The following is a 23,728-nucleotide window of genomic DNA, read 5'->3' as shown; positions in this document are numbered from 1 at the left end:
CAAGAGAAACTACTCTTAGAAAAAAATCACAACCCTTCCCCTATTTTTTCTTTCTTTTTAAAATTGAAATCAGAAATGGGGGTGGTCTACTCCCCCTTCCCTCACTAAAAAAATTATTAGCGAAGCTACTCTTTAATCACTTTGTCAGTCCGTTATGCTATCGGAGAAACGTGATTTTCTCGGCTCCTGTTTTTTGATTGAATAAGTTCACATTCTACATATTTTCATTGAGATTTGCCTTTTGGTTGGGTGCTAGATCTATTCCTAGATTTTCTTTTTTTCATGGTTTTCTCGACTTCTATTCAAGATAGACGGCTGAAATTTTCAGGGAATAAATAAATTCACATTCTACATATTTTCAAAAAAGTTTCTTTAAGGTTTGTCTATTTGTTGCAGTGCTAGATCGATTCCTAGATGTATAGGTTTTTGTGATTTTCACAACTCATATTCCTGATAGACGGTTGTAATTTTCAGGGATTGTATCAGTTTTCATTCTTAATACTTCCACTAAATTTCATTGAGATTTGCTTATTGGTTGGGGGGCTGAATTTATTCCTAGATTTTCACGTTATTATATATTTTTAAAAGGTTTTGTGATTTATTTAAATAAGTTAAATGCTTATTTTTTACGACACTAATCTATAGTTTATATAGTTCCCAGATTTCCATCCATAACTTTTGAGCTTCGCTACTTAAGGATGTTGTCATCCTTGTTTTTCACTTTTTATTTTAAAATAAAAAAAATGGGTTTTTGAATTTAACTCCCCCCCCCCCCCCTAATCAAGTTCCTCTAAAGGCGTAGTCGCTGGTCCTTATAATAGGATATACTTTGTACATAATAACATAATGTCTGTTTGTTTGAACCAAAGAATCTCGCTAACCACGGAACCGATATGGTTCTCCTTAACAGGATAGCTTCTCATAGGTTTTTGGAAGTTTTATAACTATTTTGGGGAAGAGTATCACCATCCACCCTCCCAAGAGAAATTGCCTTAAAAAAAAAAAACTACCTCCTCCCCCCAAAAATGAATTTTAATTGCGATTTTAAGTTAATTTTTTTCCAGGTGTCTATAAATAACTTTTGAGCTTCGCTACTTATGTATGTTGTCATCCATGTTTTTTTTATTGAATTCAACTCTCCCCTCCTCAAGTGCCCCTATAGGCCTTTAGGAGCGTAGACGCTAGTTCTTTTGAATAGAGTAATAGGATATCTTGTGTCTGTCAGTTCGCTATGGTTCTCCTTTACAGGTAGCTGCTAGTAGACTTAAATGTATTGATAATAGTTAACTAGGAAATTATTTAACTTATTTTTATTAGGAATGTACGTTTTTTTGTACGTTATTTTACTTTTTTATGTACGTAACGTATTTTTTTTGTGTACGTTATGTACGTTTTTTATTTTCAAAATTGGCTGGCCAGTCTGTATGTGTATGATTTAGGGAGGTTGGAAAGAGTATGGAGAGGCACAGATCCTGCAGATGGCAGGACGGGCGGGCAGACCACAACATTGTTCACAGGCTACGGTTGTCATCATGACTGAGGTACGGTGTGGCGTAGTAAGAAGTAATAGGATGTGTGAATGTTTAATCTAAGACTAAAAAGTGTATGTGAATAGTAGGATCTTGCGTACCACTGAACCGATATGGTTGTTCTTTAAATAAGGCTCCTCATAGGTCTAGGGAATATTATGGGGTAGTAAATCTCTTTGTTTCAAAAACTGAAATTATAAAGGAATGATCGAAATCCGCCCCATCCCCCTCTCACGAGTTCCCATAGACGCTAGTCAATAGCAAAGTATCTAACATTAAGACTTTATGATTTAACTTCTTCTTAAAGAAAGGTATAGCCTTTCTATTTCCAATTTGTGTTGCTGTACCGTTGTTTGTTTCCATCATAGTCAAGTAAGAAAGAGCTATATGAGAGGCTGATAGGAGGAAGCCAGAGGGTTGAATCAAACCTTCATAATCATCTGCATCAACATTTCAATTCGGAAATTAATTTAGGTAAAGATTAAGTTATTTGCTTTTTATATAAACACATATAGAATTTGGTGTGCGGTTTTAGGGTTAAAGGATGTTAACTCTACCTTAATAAATTTTGTATATGAAATTAATTTATTACCTCTTAAGTTTCAAATGAGAAATTAATTCAGTTATAGAATGATTAGCTACGTGATTGACTAATGTATAGGTATATTATTACTTGGATCTTACACCAGATTATGATGTACTCTATAAAAGTGAAACTTGTAGCTGGCAAAAATAACGATCCACCCCCTTTACCCCAACTAACCTCGTCTCCGTTTGCGTGAACGAATTGACCAATAAGTCATGTCCATATGACCTAACTTGACCAAATTTTTACCACATGTATTCCACATCCATTGATTGTATGAATTTTAGGAACAATAAAGAATGTTCGAGATGCTGTAGAATGGGTGAAGGCATCTTTTCTTTACGTTAGAATGAGAATTAATCCTACCAGGTGTTTAAAACTTATATTTATGAATGTTTCCTATAAAAAAATCACCTCTCCTTGTCGTTGGGGATGTGATGGGTCAAATCTACCCTAACCATGTAAAAATTAAAGACGTTGAAAATTGCACCTACTGCTGAAAGGTCAGATGTGAAACAATAATAGTAATAATAGTGTAAACAATAATGGTAAGAGTAGGTGGAAACGCTTTGGACCCTAAAAGACTCAACTCATCACCATACACAGTTATAACTTCCAGAAAAGGTCATACAATCCAAGTATTGTTTGTCTGCATTAGATAGGATGTTAGTGCATTGGGACTTATTGTAAAGGTTTGGCCCTTCTAATAAATAATTTTTAACATGGTAGAAAATTTTGATTTTATTATAACATTGTCTTATTGAATAAAACTAAAGATATTTGTTGGTTGGCATCTAATCATGTAACTTACTATCCATATATTACTAGTCATGCATCTTACACAACTTTTATATAATTCTGTTCAGGTATTCAATAGAACAGGATCAGATGGATCCTAATCTTGATCATCATTTGTACAAAATGTGCAAACAGGTTAGTTTTAGTAGCACAGTTGTTCTATAACTTGGGTATGTCCACCCTATATGTCCATCATCCAACCATCAACCAACGTCAAATACAAATTACATTATCTGTCTTTGTTTTGCAGGATTTCAAAGCTTACAAAATGCAAAATGATTTTACTATTAAGATAAGATATAGCCCCATAGAGGCTTCTAGATCAGTCCTTTGGTTTTTGAGATCTTAATCTACAGAAAGACACACAAACATCCTGTTACTTACAGCGCAAAAATTTAGGCCATGAAAGAGATGGCTGATGCCGAGGTGATTATTATGGAGGACAACGAGAAAGTTTCTGGTACTTCTAGCGGACGGCTCATGTCCAGGTCAAGGATTATTGATATAGTAAAATGTTAAATAAAAGGATGCAACTATTTATTTACATTTAAAAGCAAAGTTAAATTTATTTAAGTAGTATGATAAAATTTGGTGTTGAAATTAAACTAAATATGATGCTATTGATAATGATATATTTAATAGTTTGATAATTTTTTTTATAGTGAAATTTTTTTATAGCAAATAATAAATATAAAATACAGGTACTACCTTGCATTCGCAACAATTAAAAACTTTTCTACAATGACTGGAGATGAAAGTATAGTGCAGGTTCTCAACAGAATTGCAGAAAGCAAGGTAGACTTATTGATATCATTTATTATAAATCTGGTGTCTAATTTAGTATTACAGGCAAAAAATTGTTTTGGCTTCAATAAGTTCATGCTATACTTATTTATGGACTTCCAAAATGTCCTTTAATTCAAAATATCAATATTTTTGTTTCCAAATTTAGAGAAGCTTCACATATTTTTTAGAAAGGTTTTCGGCTACTTTATTTATAAAATTAGGTCTTTAGATGTTTATTTGCTATTTATCTGCCTCATTCCAACCCATAGATGCTAGGACCAAATAACATGCAAAGTTTTAAAGTATTCTGAAAATTCTCGACTTGAAAAAAACAATTTCTCTACATTTTAGGAATTTACCGAAACAGTTTTGAGAGTTGGAGAGAAGAAAATTCTGAATGACCTAAATTCTGGCAAACAAGCTAAGATAAGGTCAGATTTATACACATTTAATGTTCCAGTTATCTGGAATAAGAGGATTAGGTCATTGGATAAAAATTTATTTGAATTATAAACCTAATATAAAAGAGATAGTTAGAATTGCTCTTAATTAGATTATTGCCTACTGGGCCGAGAAAGTTCTTGTTTTTAAGTAAAGCAATAATAGATGGGGGATGGTTCAACCCCCAAAAATGAAAAATATTTCGGCAATTTTCCTCGAACGAAAATTTAATTGTAATGCATGCCTCCCAAGTATATAGAAAATGGTCATGCCTAATCACCGAGAAAGAATTAAAAGAATTTTATCTCTAAATGCTTTGTTAAAGTTAAAAGAGCTTTAAACATGAAATTACCAATTTCCTATGTTAAAAGCATCTGCCCAATCAATTATTTATCCTTTTACTAAAGTAGCAGGATGTTTGTCTGGTGTCTGTGTGTGCCGAAGGATCTCGCTAACCGCTGAACCGATCGGGTTCTTAACAGGGTAGATTCTCATATGTCCCAGGAAGGATTTTAACTATTTGGGGGGAGGGTACCACGACTCTCCCAAGAGAAGTCATAAAAAGTCGAAATTTTTTTACGTTTTCGATTTTAAAAGAGAGTTCTACGCAAACATAAACGTCAAACACAAAATAGACATATTTTAAATATAAAAAAAACATTTAAAGTGCTACTAGAGGCCTCTAGGGGCGTAGCCGCTAGTATATGTATATTACGAACAAAGATTCTCATATGTCCCGGGAAGGATTTTAACTATTTGGGGGGAGGGTACCACCACTCTCCCAAGAGAAGTCATAAAAAGTCGAAATTTTTTTTACGTTCTCGATTTTAAAAGAGAGTTCTACGCAAACATAAACGTCAAACGCAAAATAGACATATTTTAAATATAAAAAAAAACATTTAAAGTGCCACTAGAGGCCTCTAGGGGCGTAGCCGCTAGTATATGTATATTACGAACAAAATTAGATAATTACGCTCAGTGATTGGATACTGATAAAGTGTTAGGAAAAGGGAAGTGGCATACAATAATTTTTTTTCCAAAATTTTTAATTGTTTACTAATAAGAAAAAATGTATTTTTTATGCAAATATTACATATTAGAGTTATTTAACTGCAATGAAAGATTGTTACACAATATTTTTTCTTCATTTGCTTAAATGTATCTTGGGCGAAAAATATACTGAACCGAATTATACAAATAGACATTAACATTTTACAAGCACTAGAAAGTTTTAGCGATTCCCCTGAAGATTAGGTTTTAATGTTTTTATTTCAATGTTTTGAGATTTCAATGTTTACACGCAGGAATTTTAGCGATTTCCATAAATATTAAGTTTTCAATGTATTTTTTAATGTTTTGAAAAACATTGAGAGAAAAAAATCCCCTGATGAAAACAACCCCTCAATGTTTATTATAATGTTTCTATTCTCCGTGTAAAAGTTTTTTTTTCTGCTTTTACTTTTCATTAAATCTGTGGGCGTAACCAATTATCTTGCCAATATCTAACCTACTCAACCCATACAACAGATTGGATAATTTACCTTATATATTGTATTACCTAATTTAACAAATAATAGAAGTACTTAGAAAAAAATTGTTATTAGAAGCCTATATCTTCATACATAAATCTTGCTTATTTATGTGTATGATTAAATTGTCAAACGACCTAAAGACAACCATCTTTTTAATTACATTACCTTTGTCTGGAAGTCCTAACTGTGGATTGCCTGGTAATGATTTGCGCCAAAGCATTCCCCCTCTATTAAAATTACCCCTCCTTTAGTTAAGATTTCCTAACAACTCTGGTATGTTAAGTGAGCTAGCTTTTAAACTTTTGTTCAATATTTATTGATCGTTTGTTAGTTTATTGATATAAAATAAATCCTATTTTAGGTTTAAACTGGATGGAAAGATAAAAACAGCTGCAATGAAAGTTAATGTTCTAATTCAGGTCTGTTTTTAAATAAGTTAATTCTGTCATTTATAGATTCAGTCCAAAAATGGGCTTAAATTTTTCAATTGATAAATAGATGTTTTATTCTCATTTCAAAGAGGGTTAAGATAATTCTCTAATTATGGATTATAGATCAAACATACGCATCTTATAAATAAATATAAATAGTAATACTGGCTGGCGGCTTGCCTAGAGACTTGCAAAAAGTATAAAATAGGCAAGAACAATAAAAAAAGTGCGCAGCGCAGGAAAAAACAATAAAAAGAACAAAATAAGCGTTCTTTCACTTTCATCTATATTATTTGAAAAAAAGGCCTTAGGGAGGTTTTATGCTAAAGATCAATATTTTTCACTCAATGTTTAGGTCCCTATATGCTGGTGACGTAACCGCTAGTCATAAATATTACCACAATTTAGGCACTCCTTGGGGTAATGAGTATTAATGATCCTGGATTAGGTCTGGAGGCTCCAAGGTAAATATTAAGATATATAAGTTTTCCGGAATTTTAAAGTTAGGGGGAGATTTGAAATCTGCATCAAATTTTGAGGATTTTTTATAAAATTCGTTTTTCTATAATTCTTTATCTAAAAGCGGAAATGCAATTTAAGTTAATTAATTTTGGCATCTGTGATTTGTGGATTTAAAAAATCTGCGCTCTGATTGGATGGCGTACATCATTCAACCAATTAGAGCGCAGGTAGTTTAAAATCCACCTATCCTATTGGTCAAAATTAATTAACTTAAAATGCATTTCCGCTTTTAGATAAAGAATTACCTATACTAAAAACGAATTTTATAAAAAATCCTTAAAATTTGATGCAGATTTCAAAATATTGTAAACCTTGGTACTGTAATATTTTTTAAATCTTAGTTAATCCCTTGCTCAAACAGTTGATCACATCTTGTTTTCTGATTTGAAATTAATCAAAAAACAGTGTTTTACAAATATTTGAAATATGATCCACTCACAAATTGATGACTTTGTTTCCATTAGCTTCTATAGCATCTAGTAAATAAATAATGTAGATCATGTTCAAAAAATATTTTTTTTTATACAAATGGACATGCATTGCTGGATGGAACTTTATTTTCTTGACATGATCCAAATCTTCAATTATAGGTTGCTACAGTTGGCTAGCAGAATTTCCCTGGCTCTGGTGGGTTATGTCAGTAACTCCAGGTGACACTTGTGCATTTTTTAACCTTCACAATTTGCATCAATATCCTGATATTCCGAATGCATTAAAAATAGAATTTTAGCCACAAATAAAACTGCATCGATTTTAAAAATCGCCATTAAATAAATTAAGTAAAATTAGGTAATGGTTAGGTTCGTTAGCCCGATGAAGCAGATGTTAGGGGAATGGGTATTGGGTATAGTAAGTTGGTGGAGACCTGTGTGGAGAAGTTCAATTTGAGTCACAAAGTAAACAGTTTGTAGTATAAGCTCTAGGTAATTTTTTAACTAAAAACACGTAATCTTATTGCAACTGCTAAACTAAAAATTTATTCATATAGGAGGCTAAGTGAAGAATTTGAGCTAATGAAGAGTTGTCTTTGCCTGGATAAAAGTTTGAGAGCAGGACTCTGGGAAAACTCTCCACATATTGCTAAACAGATGGATAGAATCGGTAACAAGTTTTATACATTATTTCCTCAAGTTATTTATGTTTTTCCCCTGGAATCCCTTGTCAAGTTCATGGGAAAGTGTTACAAATACGATAGTATTCGTTGGTCTACCTATCTTTAGTTGTTTTGCTTTTCTTTGTCATCAAATTGTAATTCTCCATAATAATTTTTTATCGATCAAAAGTTCTTTGGAGCATTTAACGGTGATTTTCCTCATATTACATTTGGACCATAAATAGAATTTTTGATGAAGGGCCCCACTTGTTTAGTACCCTTTGGCTTTCGGCAGGGGCAAAAACTACCTATAGGTATTTGTTTTCTAAATTTTTTCCTAATTCCATAGGTCTTGTGATTTCGAACCATCTTGTGGCCGCTGGCCTCACAACATTCAGTGCCTTGTCCGCGGCCAACCCGCGAGATATTGAGGTTGTGTGCGGCAAGTATCCGCCATTTGGCAACTCTGTCCGCACTTTTGCCATGAAGATTCCACAGTACAGGTTGGTGGCTGTATTAAGTTATTCAATTAGAATTAATTCATTTAGCTTTAAACTGTAGGTATTCAATATATATTTTGAAGAATATTTAGATTTGATTTATTTCATTTTTAATTCGTTTATTTAATTAATATATGTATAATAATATTTGAAGGTTGAATGTGTCTGGCTACCTGTCTGGTCTCAACTCCTATCAAGTTACTATAACACTAAGGTATTAAAACAGGGCTCGGCAGCCACGCGTAATCCGCGACTAAGTCTTTAATTGAAACCCGTTTGGATGCTTTGAAAAAAAATATTAAGAGAGATTGCCACATTTGGGTCCGGTGAAGACTACTAGCTGATTTTTAAAATTGTAAACGGTTGATTTCCGTCTAACATACAGGCGGCTGACGCGCGGCTGCCGAGCCATGATTTGAAATTAGTTTCTAACATGTTTGTTAACATCTTAAAAACTAAGTACAACAATCTAGACTATAGAACAAACGAACATTATCAAATATTGAGAGTCTACGGTTAAAATACTTAAAGAAGCTAAATCTTGAATGTAAATTGCTTTCAATCGAAGCTGATTACTTTTATCTTTCATACAACTTACGAGGTAATTGAATAGAGACGCTACGCATATAACCTTGTACCTTGGAATCACCATAAAAAATATCAAGTTAATATCATAAGAATTTATTTACAAAAAAGCTGAAATTATAGAGAACACAAAAATTACCTTTTTAACATATTTGTCTTTTTGAATTATGGTGAATTTTTGGTTCCTTGTCACACTTAGGAGAATTATGGATTCTACCAAATCGGTTTCTCTTTAGTTTGAATAATCTGGAGGATTATCTGGAATCTGGAGACAACATCAATCACCAGAAATGGAATCTGATAATTGGAAATGGGGTAGGGTTTTAATTTTGCTTAGCAAGGCCACTCTGCAGCGTCGGTGTGGTTACTGTCGTATCCAGGCATGTATGTTATTTCGAAAGAAATGTACTAGTTTCAAAATCTAATATTATTTAAATAGTTTTTCTCTGAAAAAAATTACCTGTAAATATTATGTTATATGATTGATTTTGCCATAAAGGTTATTAAAAAAAATTGTCATCAAAACTGTTTAAAATTTTCTTATTCTTAGTTTAGGATTGGTTAAGTTTGGGCTATGAAAACCCCACATGCATAGAACCTGTCGGGCGAAATAAGATATCTTTGCATGGGCGATAAAATTGTTAAAATGAAAGTAAGAGGAAGGAGTTCAGTGGTCAACTTCTTGGTGTGTGGAATTATACTAATAAAAGTCTTTTAGAGAAAGCTACTGACAAGAACCCAAGGCCAGAACAGCTTAATTCTGGAAGCTGAAAAGTATACCTGGCATAAGAATTACGTTCTTAATCGAAGGTTTTGATTTTAAATTATAAAAAAATATCCTATCCTTTCTAAATGGATTAATAACAATTTTTTGGGAAGAAGTGGTGAAAGATGCAGTCTACTTTCAATATTTGTGATTATGCATAACCATCTGTTAGTGTGACCTTTTTTTATATTAGAGACTGTGTCGACGAAGTTGTCAAGATTGTTCTTATACATGATTCTCTTGTAGGTAAGCAACAACAAAAGATTTATTATTACTTGGATCTTACACCAGATTATCATGTTTACTAATATAATTGTAGCAGGCTAAAATAGATAATTTGTTTTAAAAATAACGCCAAGTCTCTGTTTTTACTCTTTAAACGTTAAAATAAAGTTTCCCAAAAGAAACATCAACCATTATTTAGGAGTCGATGTATCTAGTGAATTAAATCTACCTTGGATAATTGCAAAGCCTCTTAATACATATCCCACAGTTAAATCTTGCCCTGTACCTGGAACAGGCGGGCATGGTTTACCTGATCATCTTCCAGCAGATGTAGCTCTGTCTAGACCTGGATCTGGTAGGCAGGGTTTACCTGAGGGCCTCCCTGATGAATTCTATGAACATCAGTTTAACAGTCAAATCTATACACAGCACAGACAAGGCAATATTTAATTCTTCCATATTTGTTGTACCAATAACGATTGACCATCTACTCAATATCTTACTATGTCCGATCGTCTGTCCTTAACCCTTTGGGGGCAATGGATTACTGTGAGAAATTTGAAAATGTAGGCTGTGATGAAATATATGGTTCTTAAAGATTGTGAATATTTCTGATGGCAATTAACATCTACTCTTTTGTTCACTCTGAGTGTCCGTCCATACATTTTAGTGTTAAAATCGTCATGCGCTTTGCTTATTAAATATGTTATTGTCCTTGTTTAGTCTTCTTCTCTACTGCACATTTGTCAATCAAAAGAGAATAGTTATTTATAGCATAATATTATAGACAGTTATCCGCGGATATTAAAGTGAAAAATTGTCTGTAATACGATGCTATACATGACTTTCAGTATGGCTGAGAACCGGTTCTGATCAAGTGGATATCAATCTGTATCAAAGCCATACTGGAAACCAAATTAAGCAAACGGAAGACAATGAACATTCTTATGTCTACAAGCTAATATTTTTTACTTATAATTTTTATGAGGTATATACAAATTTATAGGCAACGCACCAAAAAATGATACGGCTAACGAGTGGTTTGATAATGATGAAGAACATTATGATTCCCACAACAATGAGCTACCTGAAGAGTGGTATCAACATCAAATGATCAACAGTACCCAAGGTTAGTTTTTAGAGCCTTTGGTAACAAATTTCATATTTAATAATAAAAAAAAAGTAAAAAATCTGGTCAATATTAAATCAAATAAATAAAAAATTCAGGTGAAACAGATGAATCGTTATCATTTGCCCCAACAAACCAAAACAATTTACCAAACAGAAACATTCATAATAATCAAGCTTATCCTGCCCAATACAATAGCTTGCAGTCAACAGGTGGCAGCTATATCACAAATAGGTCTGGAGGATTTGATTCCAGAGGCATACCAAATGGACCCAGCTGTGAAAATGAAAATTGGCTCGAAGATCAAGATTCTGATTTTGATTTGAATATGAAGGGTCTGAAAAGTGAATATGGGCCTGGGAGGCCTGCACAGAATCACACAAACAAAGCTAATGATCAAATAGAAGATTTAAATGAAGATAGCTTAGGTAAAAAAAAATCCTAATTTTACAATGCATGTTCATAATTTTAGTAATTTGCAATAATACATTAATGCAATCATCAGCCACGAAAAAATGACTTACCTTAATTATTAAAAATCTTATTGTGTATTCATTTTTACACTCTAACGTTATGAATTTTTCTCGCCTAACTATGACACTTAGAAGCTGTTGGTACTTTATGACGTCTTCAGCTATTATTTTTTTGTGAATGAATTAAATAAAAATTTAACAACCAGTACGTTTATGCGTCCCATTTAATTTTATGCTTACAATTCTACAATATCTTTAAATATGTTGTTTGCGTAGACAATACTGTTGATGATACGGTAGAGAGTGCGGCTAGTACCAGCAAGCTCCAGGTGTACAGGTCCTGCAAACATCCTTGTGCAAACAAACAAAGTTGTGCGCATAGATGCTGTAAAATGGGAATTAAGGTAAATGAAATGTGTTCTATAGAATATGATTTGTTTTAAAAGAAAGACATCATCCATAAAAACAAAGATAATTGGATAAACTAACATCTAAAATTGTTATTAGTAACATACATAGTATTATTTTTGTTCATAGGGTTCAAAATATCAATGTTATAGGATTAACCATTGTAGTAATACTACCAAAAAATAAAATATTTATAGACAGCAGTTATACAGCTGTAAATGTAGCGGCTGTGACTTCACCGGCTATGAGTGGCTGCGGTGGTTTTAGGCATTATTTTTTAGATGAAACAACACAGTACTATCTCAGCCAGTGTGAGAAGTATCAAGAATCATTTCTATAAAAGAGGGTCTCGAACAATGGCAGGTAAAACATCATTGCACTTTTTAATGAGATTGTTGTTTTAAATTAAGTTTTCCAAAAGCACAACAAATTCTCCGGCTTCACGTATAAAAAAGTTGACAAAATAAAAGATGAATAGTGACTTGATTTTTTATAGAATTAAAAGTACTTTAAATGTTTAAAAAGAACCTATTATAACTTAAATGTCATAATCATTTCTAGGATCAAGAGCAAGTTTGTCATCAAGATCATCTTTGCAACAGTTTGCATACAATCCTAAAAGAAAGCTTCAAACAGATAGATTTTCAAGTAAGATCTTTTTATTGATATTTTATATCAGGTCCATTGTTACCATTACCTCGTAAGGGAAGGGATTCTCCTTGATTGATCATCTAGAGAATCCAGAGCATCATCCGCGTGAAATGGGATGCGATACTCCAACACCCAAGGATTATTAGGTTTAATAACATCAAACAGACAACCAACCCTTTGATTGCACGACCATTGTCTGAGAAGTCCTAACTAGCAGCAGTAGGAACCATTTTTAACGTTGTTCTGAGATTCGAACCTATTACCTTCCCGATGACGAGCGGATGCGCTGCGTGTTGAGCCACGATCGCGGGTTTTAGGTCCAACTATTGTTAACATGCTAGCTACTCAACACCATATTATTTAGGCAGCTATTGTCATTAAAAGTAGTGTAAATCAAGAAAAAAATTACTACATTTATGAAAGTAAATATGAATACCTACCTATTGTGTTTTTTCCAGATAATTCTGATTCTGGATTTTTCTCAGGAGGCTCCTCAACTAAAGCATCCAGATTGTCCAATGAATCATTTGGAGGTTCATCATCAAGTATAACAGCAGCCAACTCCCGACTGCCAGAATTTACTTCACACAAAGATGGATCTTCAGGAATGGCGGCTAGAAAGCCAATTGCAGAGACAGCTGGCAGCAGCTGGTTTGGCGGTACAGCAGCAACAGCTGTTTTTAGTGTTGCCAGTAATAGACCAGGAACTGATAACAGTGTTAACAGAAGAACATTATTTTCGAATCCAATTCAAAATGATATCACAAATTTTTATAGTTTTTAGTTTTATAAATGTTTTGAAACTTTAAAATTTATGTTGAATTGTCATCTAGACTTTTTATTTTCTCTATTGAAAAATAATGCAAAATTATTGTAAATGATAGTAACTTTGTACTATTGATTTGATATGATAGGATTAATTAAAACATTGTATTGGCTTTTACAAAATTCTCTAGTCATTATTTATTGAATTATTATATTTTAGTGAGTTTTTAGATCAACAATAAATTTTACATGTTTAATTTTATGTCTGTAAAATAGTTAAACCTTTTCCACCAATTCAGATAGAAATTTATGCTTATTCCTTATTTCCTTGGTCCTAAGAACTTCTAAAAGTATGGTCTCCAAAAAGTGTCTGTGTGTCATGTCACTTACACAATTTTGAATTTGGCATATCTTAGCCGATTTTTATTAGATTTAAATTATTTGTGGCTAAAAGTATCAGAAAATAATTTCCATGTCCATTAAGAGATATAAGTTTTCCGGAATTTTAATGTAGGAAGTAGATTTGAAATCTGCATCAAATTTTAAGGATTTTTTATAAAATTCGTTTTTTGTAAAATTCTTTATCTAAAAGCGAAAATACATTTTAAGTTAATTAACTTTGACCAATAGGATAGGTGGATTTTAAACTACCTGCGCTCTAATTGGTTGAATGATGTACGACATCCAATCACAGCGCAGATTTTTTAAATCCACCAATCACAGATGCCAAAATTAATTAACTTAATTTGTATTTCCGCTTTTAGATAAAGAATTATACAAAAAACGAATTTTATAAAAAATCCTTAAAATTTGATGCAGATTTCAAATCTACTCCCTACATTACAATTCCGGAAAACTTATATCTCTTAATGTTCATCTAAAAAAGCTAGAGGAAGCAATTTTGCTGTCTGTATGTAATTTTATGCATCTTGACCCATCTTTCATTGAATTTAGAATTATTTCAGCCAGACACCAGGTGACATCAAGGACACCTTTTACAGTTTTTGAATTTTTCAAAGTTTTTGTTTTTTCAGAATGCAATAATTTTTGTTATTACAAATAATGGATCGAAATGAGCGGACTAGGTAAATATAAGTAATAAACTACACAATTATTTTATTTATTTGTCCGATTGTTCATAAAAATAAAATAATAAAATTAAAGAAAATTTGATTTTCTATATGCTATTAAAGATAGATGTCTGAAATATTAGTGTGAAGCTTTCAATAAGAACTTTGGAATTAACAAATTCACGTAGGTCTATTTCTCCCAATTTGTAGGAAAGAGTAGCATAAGTCAGATGCAGGTTTTAGGCTATATAGCGTGGAGGGAGATGGGTTAATTTCCCCTTCCTTCATAAGTTATGGCTCTATATTTGTTATGATTTCAGGAAGTTGACCCAGAGCATTAAATCTGCTAGAGATAAAACAAAAGAATCAATTCAAATTTGTCGGAACATCTTACTTGTGGATTCTGAAAATAGAGAAAATTATCACAGATGTTTTAAAGGGGTAAATATTTTTTTTAGTAAATCCATTTATGTAAATTTGTTTATGTGTTGATGTTGATTAAAGAACATGCAAAGCGTGTCAAGAATGTACGTTCTGGCCTTCAATTAACTGTTGTAAAAATTCTCGTACTTAGCTTCTAAAATCTTTTTAGGTTGTTGAACCACTAAAAGAAGCATTGTATCTTATTGATTCCTCAATGAAAGCATATGACGATCTGTCTAAATCAGAAAATAAGAAATTGGTAAAAAATATCAATTACGGTGTAAGTCAATCAAATATTGATGAGAATAAAAAAGCAGCTGAGATAAGAAAAAATAATGATGAAAGAAGATATTCTGCAAAGGATGGCATGCTCAAGGTTAAACAGCAAGGAATTGCTGGATCCTATCCAGGTGATTTTCAAATTCTGCGTTCTTTAAAGTTTAACTTCACTCACTCTATCAATGTCCAGTTCCACATATACTACATCACAACAGCTGACATGCAAAGTTGCTTATATTTCTTGAGTCATGGTTTATCTGTTGGTTGATATTTTTTGGTAGTGAAGCTACTCTATAAGTTTTATGTCTGTTGGCAATGATAAAGTTGTCTAATCTATTACTAACCCTTCAAAGTATAGCCTATAACTATTTTTTTTTTGTTTCATTGCGTCATATTATCTACATCTTCCTCATAGATTTTTAAAAACTTATTTTTTAGGCACTTCAAGTAACTCAGTCTCTGAAAGTAGGCCAAAACTAATTGTTGGTAATTATATTAAGTCGGAAAGCGGGTACTCATGTTCCACTTGTCATGAAAGCTTTCCTTCCCTCAAAGAAATAGATACTCACATACTAGAGATTCACAAAACCAAATTGAGGTTTCGCTGTGCCAAATGTGGAGAAACTTTCTTCTACAACGACATGGCTGAACACAAGTTGAAACATTCAGTAACTAGCAAACAACAGAAGACAACTTTATTAAACTATACTGATGTCTTCAAAAGAAAGGAGGTTAAAAAAAGGATTATTTATAATTCATCCAAGATATTAAGGGAGCAAAACTTCTGTACAAGTATTGTCGTGTTAACAATTTTTAATAAAACGGTGTTTTGTTTATACCATTTCAACTAACTCACTTTGTATTTGTATAGTATCTTAAAGACCTCCTAAGCAGTGGTCTCCAAAGAACCGATCTGCCTATTTATGATGCCAAATGTTTGGCAAATCCTTTCCGTTTCGATCTCTGATTTTCAGAAAGAAATGTAAGATTAAATTTCTTGGGCCTTATACACAAATTCTTTATAATTCAAAATTTGCAAATAAAATTGGGGGGAGGAGGGATTTACATTCATTCTACTACACTCAAAGTATCAGCGATTTTTTTTCATTTAAGACAAACACAAACTTAAGGGTTTTTTTAATTTTACTTTACAAGTCCTTTTTTACCAAGTCAATATTAGCCCGAGGCAATTAGTCGACCACAGAACACCCTCTCCTTTATGCCAAGAGTGAGTTTAAATCCCCCCAAAAACCCTTCTGTTTTTTTATTAAAATAATCTTATCTGAAAACTTTAATTCTCCGTAGGTAAGGTCTGATAAAGAGAAAGATTCAGTTGACAAAGAAAACATTTTCAAATGCGCAACTTGTGGAGATAGCTTTGCTAAGAGAATTTTATTGCTTCTACATGGATATAAACACCTAAAGAGCACAACGTCTGCTAAAACTGTCAATGAACATGATAAACATAACCCAACATGGAGAGACCAAAGAAACTTAGCCACAAACAAAAGAAAGTACGATGAAGTAATGAATGAGCCAGAGAAAACTTATTTATGCAAGTTCTGTGACAAATCATTTAAACAACGAGGATACCTCAAAATACACATGACTATTCACACTGGCGAGAAACCATTTTCATGCGACTATTGTGGTCTAAGATTTAGGCTAAAGTCAACTATGGATAAGCACAGAAGGTTGCACACTGGAGAACGTCCATTTGTCTGTGACGTCTGTAAGAAAACTTTTGTACAAGACGGTGACCTTATTGTACATAAGAGGTTGCATTCTGGGGAGAGGCCATTCTCGTGTAAATTTTGTGAAAAGAAATTCCCTTCAAACTCCAACATGACCAAGCACATGAAATCAGCACATATGTTTAAGAAAAAGCCAAAGGGATGTGCATTGTTCATCCAAGTTTAATTTCTTTTATTCTGTTGATCCATATTTTCCCTTATTTATTCCTTATTTTCATTTTCCATATAACATATTGCATTGTAAAATAGTTATTTTTCTATTGATTTTTCATTAGATTTTCAATTTTGGCTACATGCATTAGATAGTCTCGTTCTGTATGTGTATCTGTCTATGTAAAAAAATCAGAAATATCAGAAAATAATTTCTAGGTGTTTTCATAGGGGGTTTGTAATCTTTTCTTTTCTTTTTTAAAAGTCGTTTATTTTTATAAAAAAGATATCTTGTTACCTGTTTTTTGTTTTACCTGGTCCGACTTCAATTTCTCATATTGGACTATCTCTTGAAATGGATGTAGACTATACGTGGATATTAGGCTGGCCGTCAATTAGGTTGCAATTTCCCCTGGCATTTATTGGTCGGGCCGTTTATCCAGTAGGAGGGAAGGGGATGGGGCCGGGTAAAGGATGGGGATATCGTTATTTTAGCCCGCTACAGAGTTCACTATATTACAGAACATGGAAATCTGGTGTACGATCCAAATAATAATAAATCCATTTCTCTTGAACTATTTGGACAATATACACTTCTGTAAAAAGGCGATAAAATGGAAATTTGATCAGATTATGGAACAAAAAAGAAGACAAAGAGAGGAAGATCTAGAAAGTGAAAGAGAGGAGTGGGAGAACATAAGAAACCATCCTGAAAGAGAATCTTACTCTGATAGTGATAATGATGAAGATATAAAAAGAGAGGTGGATTCTGATAGTTATGATGATGAACTAGAAACAGAGGTCCCAACCTTACCAACCACAAAGAAAATAAAGAGGACATGAGACAGACGAACAGAAAGATAATTTAGAAGAAATCATTTTTTAATATTATCTTCTTTGTATTAAACTTCGTTATCTTTATATGTAAGAGACTATGTATAGTTTTTTTTTTTGTTATTCCGTATATTATTTTTACTTTTCCGTATATTATTTTTACTTTTCCATTATGTTTTTTATTTAGCATTATTTTTTTTCAGAATATAATAATAAATATGATGAAAAACATCGCCTTTTCAGAGAATTGATTTAGGAAATCTTAAGATTCTTATGAAAGTACAGTTAAGGTATGCTACTGCACATTCCCTCTTTGAGAATTTTCCCCAAAACACAATAATTGAAATTATGTTATGTTAAGTAAGGGGCTATAAACCAGTGCTTTAAAAATAGACATAATTTAGATACATACTCTCTAAATTAGCCAATAGGAAAACAGTGAAGGAACAATTTGACAATATTATTGGTTAGAATGTGTACAGATTTTGTTAAGAAAGACAGTTATTTTTCTTTTTTCTTCGGAAAATTAGTCAGCTATAAATAGTCGCAGTTCTTTGGTAAAGCTTTGTTTGGGCAAATTGTATCGTGCTGAAATAAAATGTGAAGTATATGACAAAACATGTAGGTAAGAAAATATATGATAAATTAGCTTTCAGGAAATTACATCGTCGAAAAATTTCGTCTCTCATAGCATTGGAATGAGTAACAGTAACAAGTCCTTTTCACTCCACAGGGGGAGCATAGGCTGCTGACAATTTGTCAGTGTTTCTGTAACAATGTGGCTTTTTATGGATATAGGATAGGGTTGTTTGTCAGCCCTAAGCCCTATGATTGTGGTGTGTAGCGTCCAATTGCCCATCAGACAACCAACCCTTTGATTGCACGACCTTTGTCTGAGAAGTCCTAACTGTGCATGGTAGTGAGTTGCGCCTGTTTTGGGCCAAGGCATTCCCCCTACTCTAACTATTTATGTCGCGCACCTGACATAGCAGCAGTAGGAACCATTTTTAACGTCTTTAGTTATGACGCAGTGTCGGACCGAGATTCGAACCTATCACCTTCCCTACGACGAGCGGATGCGCTACGTTTTGAGCCACGATCGCGGGTTATTGGAATGAGTAGTATATTAATAAACAAATGGGTTCGTCTGCTACCACTACTTCATAGCTTTTATGAATGTTGCCATTCCTGTAGCTCGATTTCTTGAAGAATTTGATTTCCCCTATGACAGCTTTCACTGAGTGAACTCATAGAAAAAGTGTATCATGAACAATCCCGATGTAAAACCGAAGTGAATTCCCGAAGTAAATTCCCTAAGTGGACGTCATTTACATATGTGAATTCAATCCTTATGTTACATGGGGAACAGGCTATTCCTTATGTGAATAAGCTGTTTTACCTAAGCTTAGCTGTCAAATACATAAGTAAAAATCGATTTTTACGGGGCATTTGTGCATAATAACAATAATTTTGGGAGGGTAGAATTAAGTAGATATGTTTTTCAAGGTACTTTTGTAGACTAGAATTTAAACACAAATAAAAAAGCTCCAGAAAACTAAAATAAACAATGATAAAAATTGTTCTATATGGAAGAAAATATAGAAAATAAAACTCTTTAATTAATTCTAATCCCACCACGGTTTTAATAAATTTCTTCAAGGGGGATGTAACTGCTTTTTTTATGTAGACCATTAACAAACTATAAAAATAAAAGCCTAACATTAGAATTTATTATTAAAAATTCTACAAAAAATTACTAAGTGCTCTCGCAGTGGAAAATTTTTGGAAAAAATAACATGGTCTTAAATGATACAATATTGTCTGATATGGCAAGAAATGGTGAAAAAAAAAAATTTTCCCAGTGGCAGCGATTTCAGCAGCTGCAGTTTCTCTAAAAGTTGAATATTACAGAGACAAACACTGTCCCTGCAAAAAAGATTTTGTTCAATTATCCTTTGGTACAGTCGAACATACAGATAAACATCCTGTTACTTTTGTATAAAGATTTACTCTTTGTATTTTTCTTAATTTATCTACACTCTTTGTAAACTTAATTTGTTAATAAGAGAAAAAAATTTAAGGACATATTTGTATTACCTAAATAATTAAGAAAAGTTATTATATTGATTAAATTATTGTTTCTATAAAATTATATTAATACTTAAAAATAATAGTTATGTTTACTATTATCATTTTATGATTCTATTTCCGGAATTTAGAGAAGAAGACATTTAATAAGATCTTCAAAATGGGCTTTGTGTAAATCAAACTGTTAAAAAAATTGGACAACATAATAATTAAAAATGTGGCAACATTGCTTTTAGATACTTATGACAGCTTACTTCCCTCAGCTAATTACACATGTGAAAAATACGCACAGCTAACATAAGTATTATTCATGAGACACTTTCTGTAAGTGCGTCATAGGGAATCACTTTCCCTAAGTCCACATAGGTAACACATAAGGAATTTCCCCCTAGTAAACCCTATGTACCAAGCTGTTTGTTCAAGAAATCGAGCTTGTGAAATAGAAAGAATATAAAGGAAAGAGATTAAAATTTTAAATCTTTGCAGAAACAAAGTTAAATTTCTAATTAATCCATAGAATATCGACGCGACAACAGACTTACGATGTGAGAATCTAGATTAAATTTTCAAAAAACCGGCCTTGTCAGTACGAAGCAGCTGATTTAAAATGTAAACATTGCAGTATTGTTGTGATTATACGTTTTTATTCAAATACTAAGGAAACTTTATTTATAGTATAGTCTAATAGAATTATCATACACGCCTTGAAAGTGAAATATAAAAGATTGAAAAATTAGATAATAAAGATTCATTGAAATAAGATAGAAATTCTCTAAAATTTTCATAAGACCACACACAATTAAAATATTATAATACCCTATAAAGTATTCAAAATTTACACATACTTTGTGCTTAAAACATTCCAAACTCCACACCCCCTCTCATCCTTTAAAATCTATCATCATACGACAAATTAATCATAGAGATATAAGCAATTTTAATTATTAATAAAAAATTGTTTTAGCAGTTTTGACTTTTAATAACAAATTATATTAAATATGTTATTTGTAAATTTCTTGTTATATACATAAAAAAAAGTAAATAAGTTTTAAACAAATATTTAAATTTTGGCTTATCTAAAGTATAGGGAGGGGGTCGGATGGAAAATATACACACACACATACACATTGATTATATAAGTACAGTTAGAATTACACACAAAACATGCTTAACCCTATATGAGGAAGGTGCCCTTATCTTTTTATTACCACCCCCTGCCCCTTACTCAAATCCCCCCCTTTCTTAGGCCATCTAGTTCCGTTGAAGTAAAAATGAAAGCAGCACAATGGTTTGGGGACAATACTTCTAAGGTTTATTGTGTGGGTGGAGGAGAGAGGGGGGGGGGGGGTGAAAATCTAACTGCTTGTCATGCCAGGGTTAAGCAATGCATCTTAGGCAGTTATACTCCATTTCTTTTCATCTCAAGATTAGAAAGTACAACATAACAAACCAATTCAACATTTTTTTAGAAAATTATACAAAATTAACAATGGAGTGTTAGAGAAATAAGATATAAAGGAGGATAATAAAGACTGAAATAAAAGGATAGATCCTCCTTAGCTATAGTGATAAAGCAAAAATGTTGCAGAAAGTGATATTACTGTTGATATTGACGAAGTTATCTAATTCTTTATTTCTTCATTATTTTTATGATCTGGTATTTCCAAACCAAGCTTCACAGGTTAGATATAAGATAATCTTCAAAATTACAATGACGATTATTTCCAATAGTAGAGAACCTTCATAAATAAATAAAAATCAGTTTTTATACAGTATCCTGTGATTAAGCAGTTTTGCAACAAATTTTTTAATTTCACTTATACATTTTAATATTCTGCTTATTCATTTCTGGCACACTACAAGTGTTAATGTTCGTTGGTCCTACTGTTTCATAGCTTCGCTTTAATGGATGTTGCCATCCTTGTTTAAACTTCTTTTTCTTATACACCCTTAGTGTGATTTTAAAAAGCTGGAAGCAATGCTCCAAGAAGGGGTTGGATTAATTTTGCTTTAAGATTGTAGAAAAATGTTTATTTTGGAGGTGGAATATTTTCTCTAAGGGTTGCAGTTTCGAACCCACATGCAAAATAGCCTGAACCTACCCTTGACCAATACTAAACTGCCCTGATCATTGGATATCGACCAACTTCTCATGAGAGCATAGAAGATATCATATTCTACTTTAGATTATATGACGCTTTGTATATTCAAAATCATCTACAATGTGTTTTTTTTTATGAGAACTTTTTTGAAAGCAATTTTACCCCACTTATAGTTATCAGAATTTAATGATTAATGGCTTATTTTCTTCGTTTTTTATAACCATTTCACAATGCAGCAAAGTTGGACATTTCAAATTTTCGAACTTTTAAATCTTTAGCTTTAAACATAATATTTGTATAATATGAGTATATTGATGAAGCTAGGAGTTTAAATTTCATTTAAATTATTAAAATTGACTGAGTACCAGCCCTTCAAAGTAGGTCACCTAAACCAAAAATATCATAAAATTAACGAAATTAAAGTTTTTGACGTCACATCATACAAGCAATTTTTATCCATGCAAGTTTATCTTCTATTGCTTTTTATGTTGAAAATCATTTATGGCAATACATATATTAAATAAAAAAAATTTCAAAAATATTTATTTCTTATAGGATATAAGTTGTATTAAGACATTTAAAAAAAAATAATTACTATTTTTCCTTCGTCTTTACTTAGATATTTTCATATTGATTACGTAATATTTCAAAAAAAGCCGCGAGGGCACACTTCACACGTACATTTCTAACTTAATTTGATTATAGTAATGACAAAAAAAAGTATCCCAGTGATGCCCTGAAGGCTTCTTACGAGAAATATTCGATATTTTAGAGGTCCTACAACTTGTAAAAGTATTAACTATTTGACTTTTTCATAGCACTTGATACGTTATTATATCTATTATATTTACAAGAACAATATAAAAAAAGAAAGTTAAAAAGAAAAAAAGAAAGAAATTAAATATTTTAGAACATTGCCTGTCTTTTTATATTGAAATTAAGATCTTGGTAACTGCTAAGTCAAATGTTTACTACTTTTAATGGAATGAACTTACTGTTCATATCATTTTAATTAAGTTTCATGGGAGACAATGATTTATTGATAAAAGAAAAGAAAATCTAAAAGGGAACAATTAGATATATGTTTAATTCTTATTTCAATTTGAAACAAAATGTGTCAAGGTTCTTTTGTCTACCATATACCTTTATTAAGGGAGGTTGTGGAATCTAGTAACACTACATACTAGCAATTTTATTTTGTGTGCTACTCGCTTAGTTTTAGAGATAATTAAGTATATCTTTATGGTTGGGTCAATACTAACCCAAAGTTTGGTATCTTTATATAAAAAAAACGGTGACAGGACAACCGCTCCGCCGTTTTCTACCAGGGCCAAAAAAAAAAAATTTCATTCCTGGCTGAATTAGGCGATTTGGAAACCATTTGAGATTATGTTGTTCTTATTCCTTTAATCTTATCCTTCTAACAAACTCTACAGGGACTTAAAAATTCTTGTTTATGAAGGAAATCCTAAATTCAGTCCTTTTTTCATGGGTCAGTAAATCCTAAAAAAGACGGAGGGGTGAACGCCACTCCTACCGTTTTCCACCTCTGCTTAATTTTATTTTACATTTCTTGCCGAATTAGGCTATTTGGAACCATTTGAAACCTATTTTTTTTTCTATAAATTTGGCGGCGGCAGTCCCCCCACAGGCTTATTATAAAGGGTAAAAAAAACTTAAAAAAACAACATGGTCTCAAATGATTCTAAATTGTCTAATTCAGCAAGAAATGTAAAAAAAATTGAGGCGGCGCAAAAAGGCAATGAACGGCGGTCACACCACCGTTTTATATATTAATATTTTGATGC

General features: G+C 32.1%; 3 protein-coding genes across 4 annotated transcripts in view; all 3 read left to right on the top strand.

Moving 5' to 3' along the window:
• Positions 1 to 14,256, top strand: part of LOC145317124 (putative ATP-dependent DNA helicase HFM1) — a 52,768-nt gene extending 38,512 nt beyond the window's left edge. The window contains exons 16-38 of one of the 2 annotated variants that reach the window (XM_080158032.1): positions 1,440 to 1,541; positions 1,898 to 2,003; positions 2,403 to 2,484; positions 2,982 to 3,048; positions 3,313 to 3,401; positions 3,615 to 3,708; positions 4,051 to 4,130; positions 6,034 to 6,091; positions 6,512 to 6,567; positions 7,216 to 7,275; positions 7,614 to 7,726; positions 8,068 to 8,221; positions 8,373 to 8,432; positions 9,040 to 9,118; positions 9,522 to 9,613; positions 9,763 to 9,815; positions 9,994 to 10,233; positions 10,801 to 10,923; positions 11,022 to 11,351; positions 11,673 to 11,800; positions 12,086 to 12,167; positions 12,366 to 12,452; positions 12,941 to 14,256. In XM_080158032.1, coding sequence (XP_080014158.1) covers positions 1,440 to 1,541; positions 1,898 to 2,003; positions 2,403 to 2,484; positions 2,982 to 3,048; positions 3,313 to 3,401; positions 3,615 to 3,708; positions 4,051 to 4,130; positions 6,034 to 6,091; positions 6,512 to 6,567; positions 7,216 to 7,275; positions 7,614 to 7,726; positions 8,068 to 8,221; positions 8,373 to 8,432; positions 9,040 to 9,118; positions 9,522 to 9,613; positions 9,763 to 9,815; positions 9,994 to 10,233; positions 10,801 to 10,923; positions 11,022 to 11,351; positions 11,673 to 11,800; positions 12,086 to 12,167; positions 12,366 to 12,452; positions 12,941 to 13,239 — 2,634 coding nt within the window. In that variant the 3' untranslated portion in view covers positions 13,240 to 14,256. Of the gene's footprint in view, positions 1 to 1,439; positions 1,542 to 1,897; positions 2,004 to 2,402; positions 2,485 to 2,981; positions 3,049 to 3,312; positions 3,402 to 3,614; positions 3,709 to 4,050; positions 4,131 to 6,033; positions 6,092 to 6,511; positions 6,568 to 7,215; positions 7,276 to 7,613; positions 7,727 to 8,067; positions 8,222 to 8,372; positions 8,433 to 9,039; positions 9,119 to 9,521; positions 9,614 to 9,762; positions 9,816 to 9,993; positions 10,234 to 10,800; positions 10,924 to 11,021; positions 11,352 to 11,672; positions 11,801 to 12,085; positions 12,168 to 12,365; positions 12,453 to 12,913 lie in introns of both variants that reach the window. The other variant, XM_080158031.1, reaches the window with a different exon arrangement.
• Positions 14,227 to 16,927, top strand: LOC145317129 (uncharacterized). Its single transcript, XM_080158043.1, has 5 exons — positions 14,227 to 14,305; positions 14,611 to 14,731; positions 14,883 to 15,123; positions 15,431 to 15,723; positions 16,298 to 16,927. Exons 1-5 carry the CDS (start codon positions 14,283 to 14,285, stop codon positions 16,910 to 16,912), a joined length of 1,293 nt encoding a protein of 430 aa, XP_080014169.1. The 5' UTR covers positions 14,227 to 14,282; the 3' UTR covers positions 16,913 to 16,927.
• Positions 16,928 to 21,262: 4,335 nt separating this feature from the next.
• Positions 21,263 to 23,728, top strand: part of LOC145317123 (venom peptide isomerase heavy chain-like) — a 33,220-nt gene continuing 30,754 nt past the window's right edge. The window contains exon 1 of the mRNA XM_080158029.1: positions 21,263 to 21,499. Within this exon, the coding sequence (XP_080014155.1) occupies positions 21,398 to 21,499 (102 nt within the window). The 5' untranslated portion in view covers positions 21,263 to 21,397. The remainder of the gene's footprint in view (positions 21,500 to 23,728) is intronic.

The sequence above is a fragment of the Acartia tonsa genome, chromosome 4 (assembly GCF_053477335.1).
Source record: "Acartia tonsa isolate MP-2025a chromosome 4, ASM5347733v1, whole genome shotgun sequence".
Taxonomy (NCBI): domain Eukaryota; kingdom Metazoa; phylum Arthropoda; class Copepoda; order Calanoida; family Acartiidae; genus Acartia; species Acartia tonsa.
The sequence above is the reverse complement of the archived record's forward strand: the minus strand, read 5'-3'. Positions and strand labels throughout refer to the sequence as shown.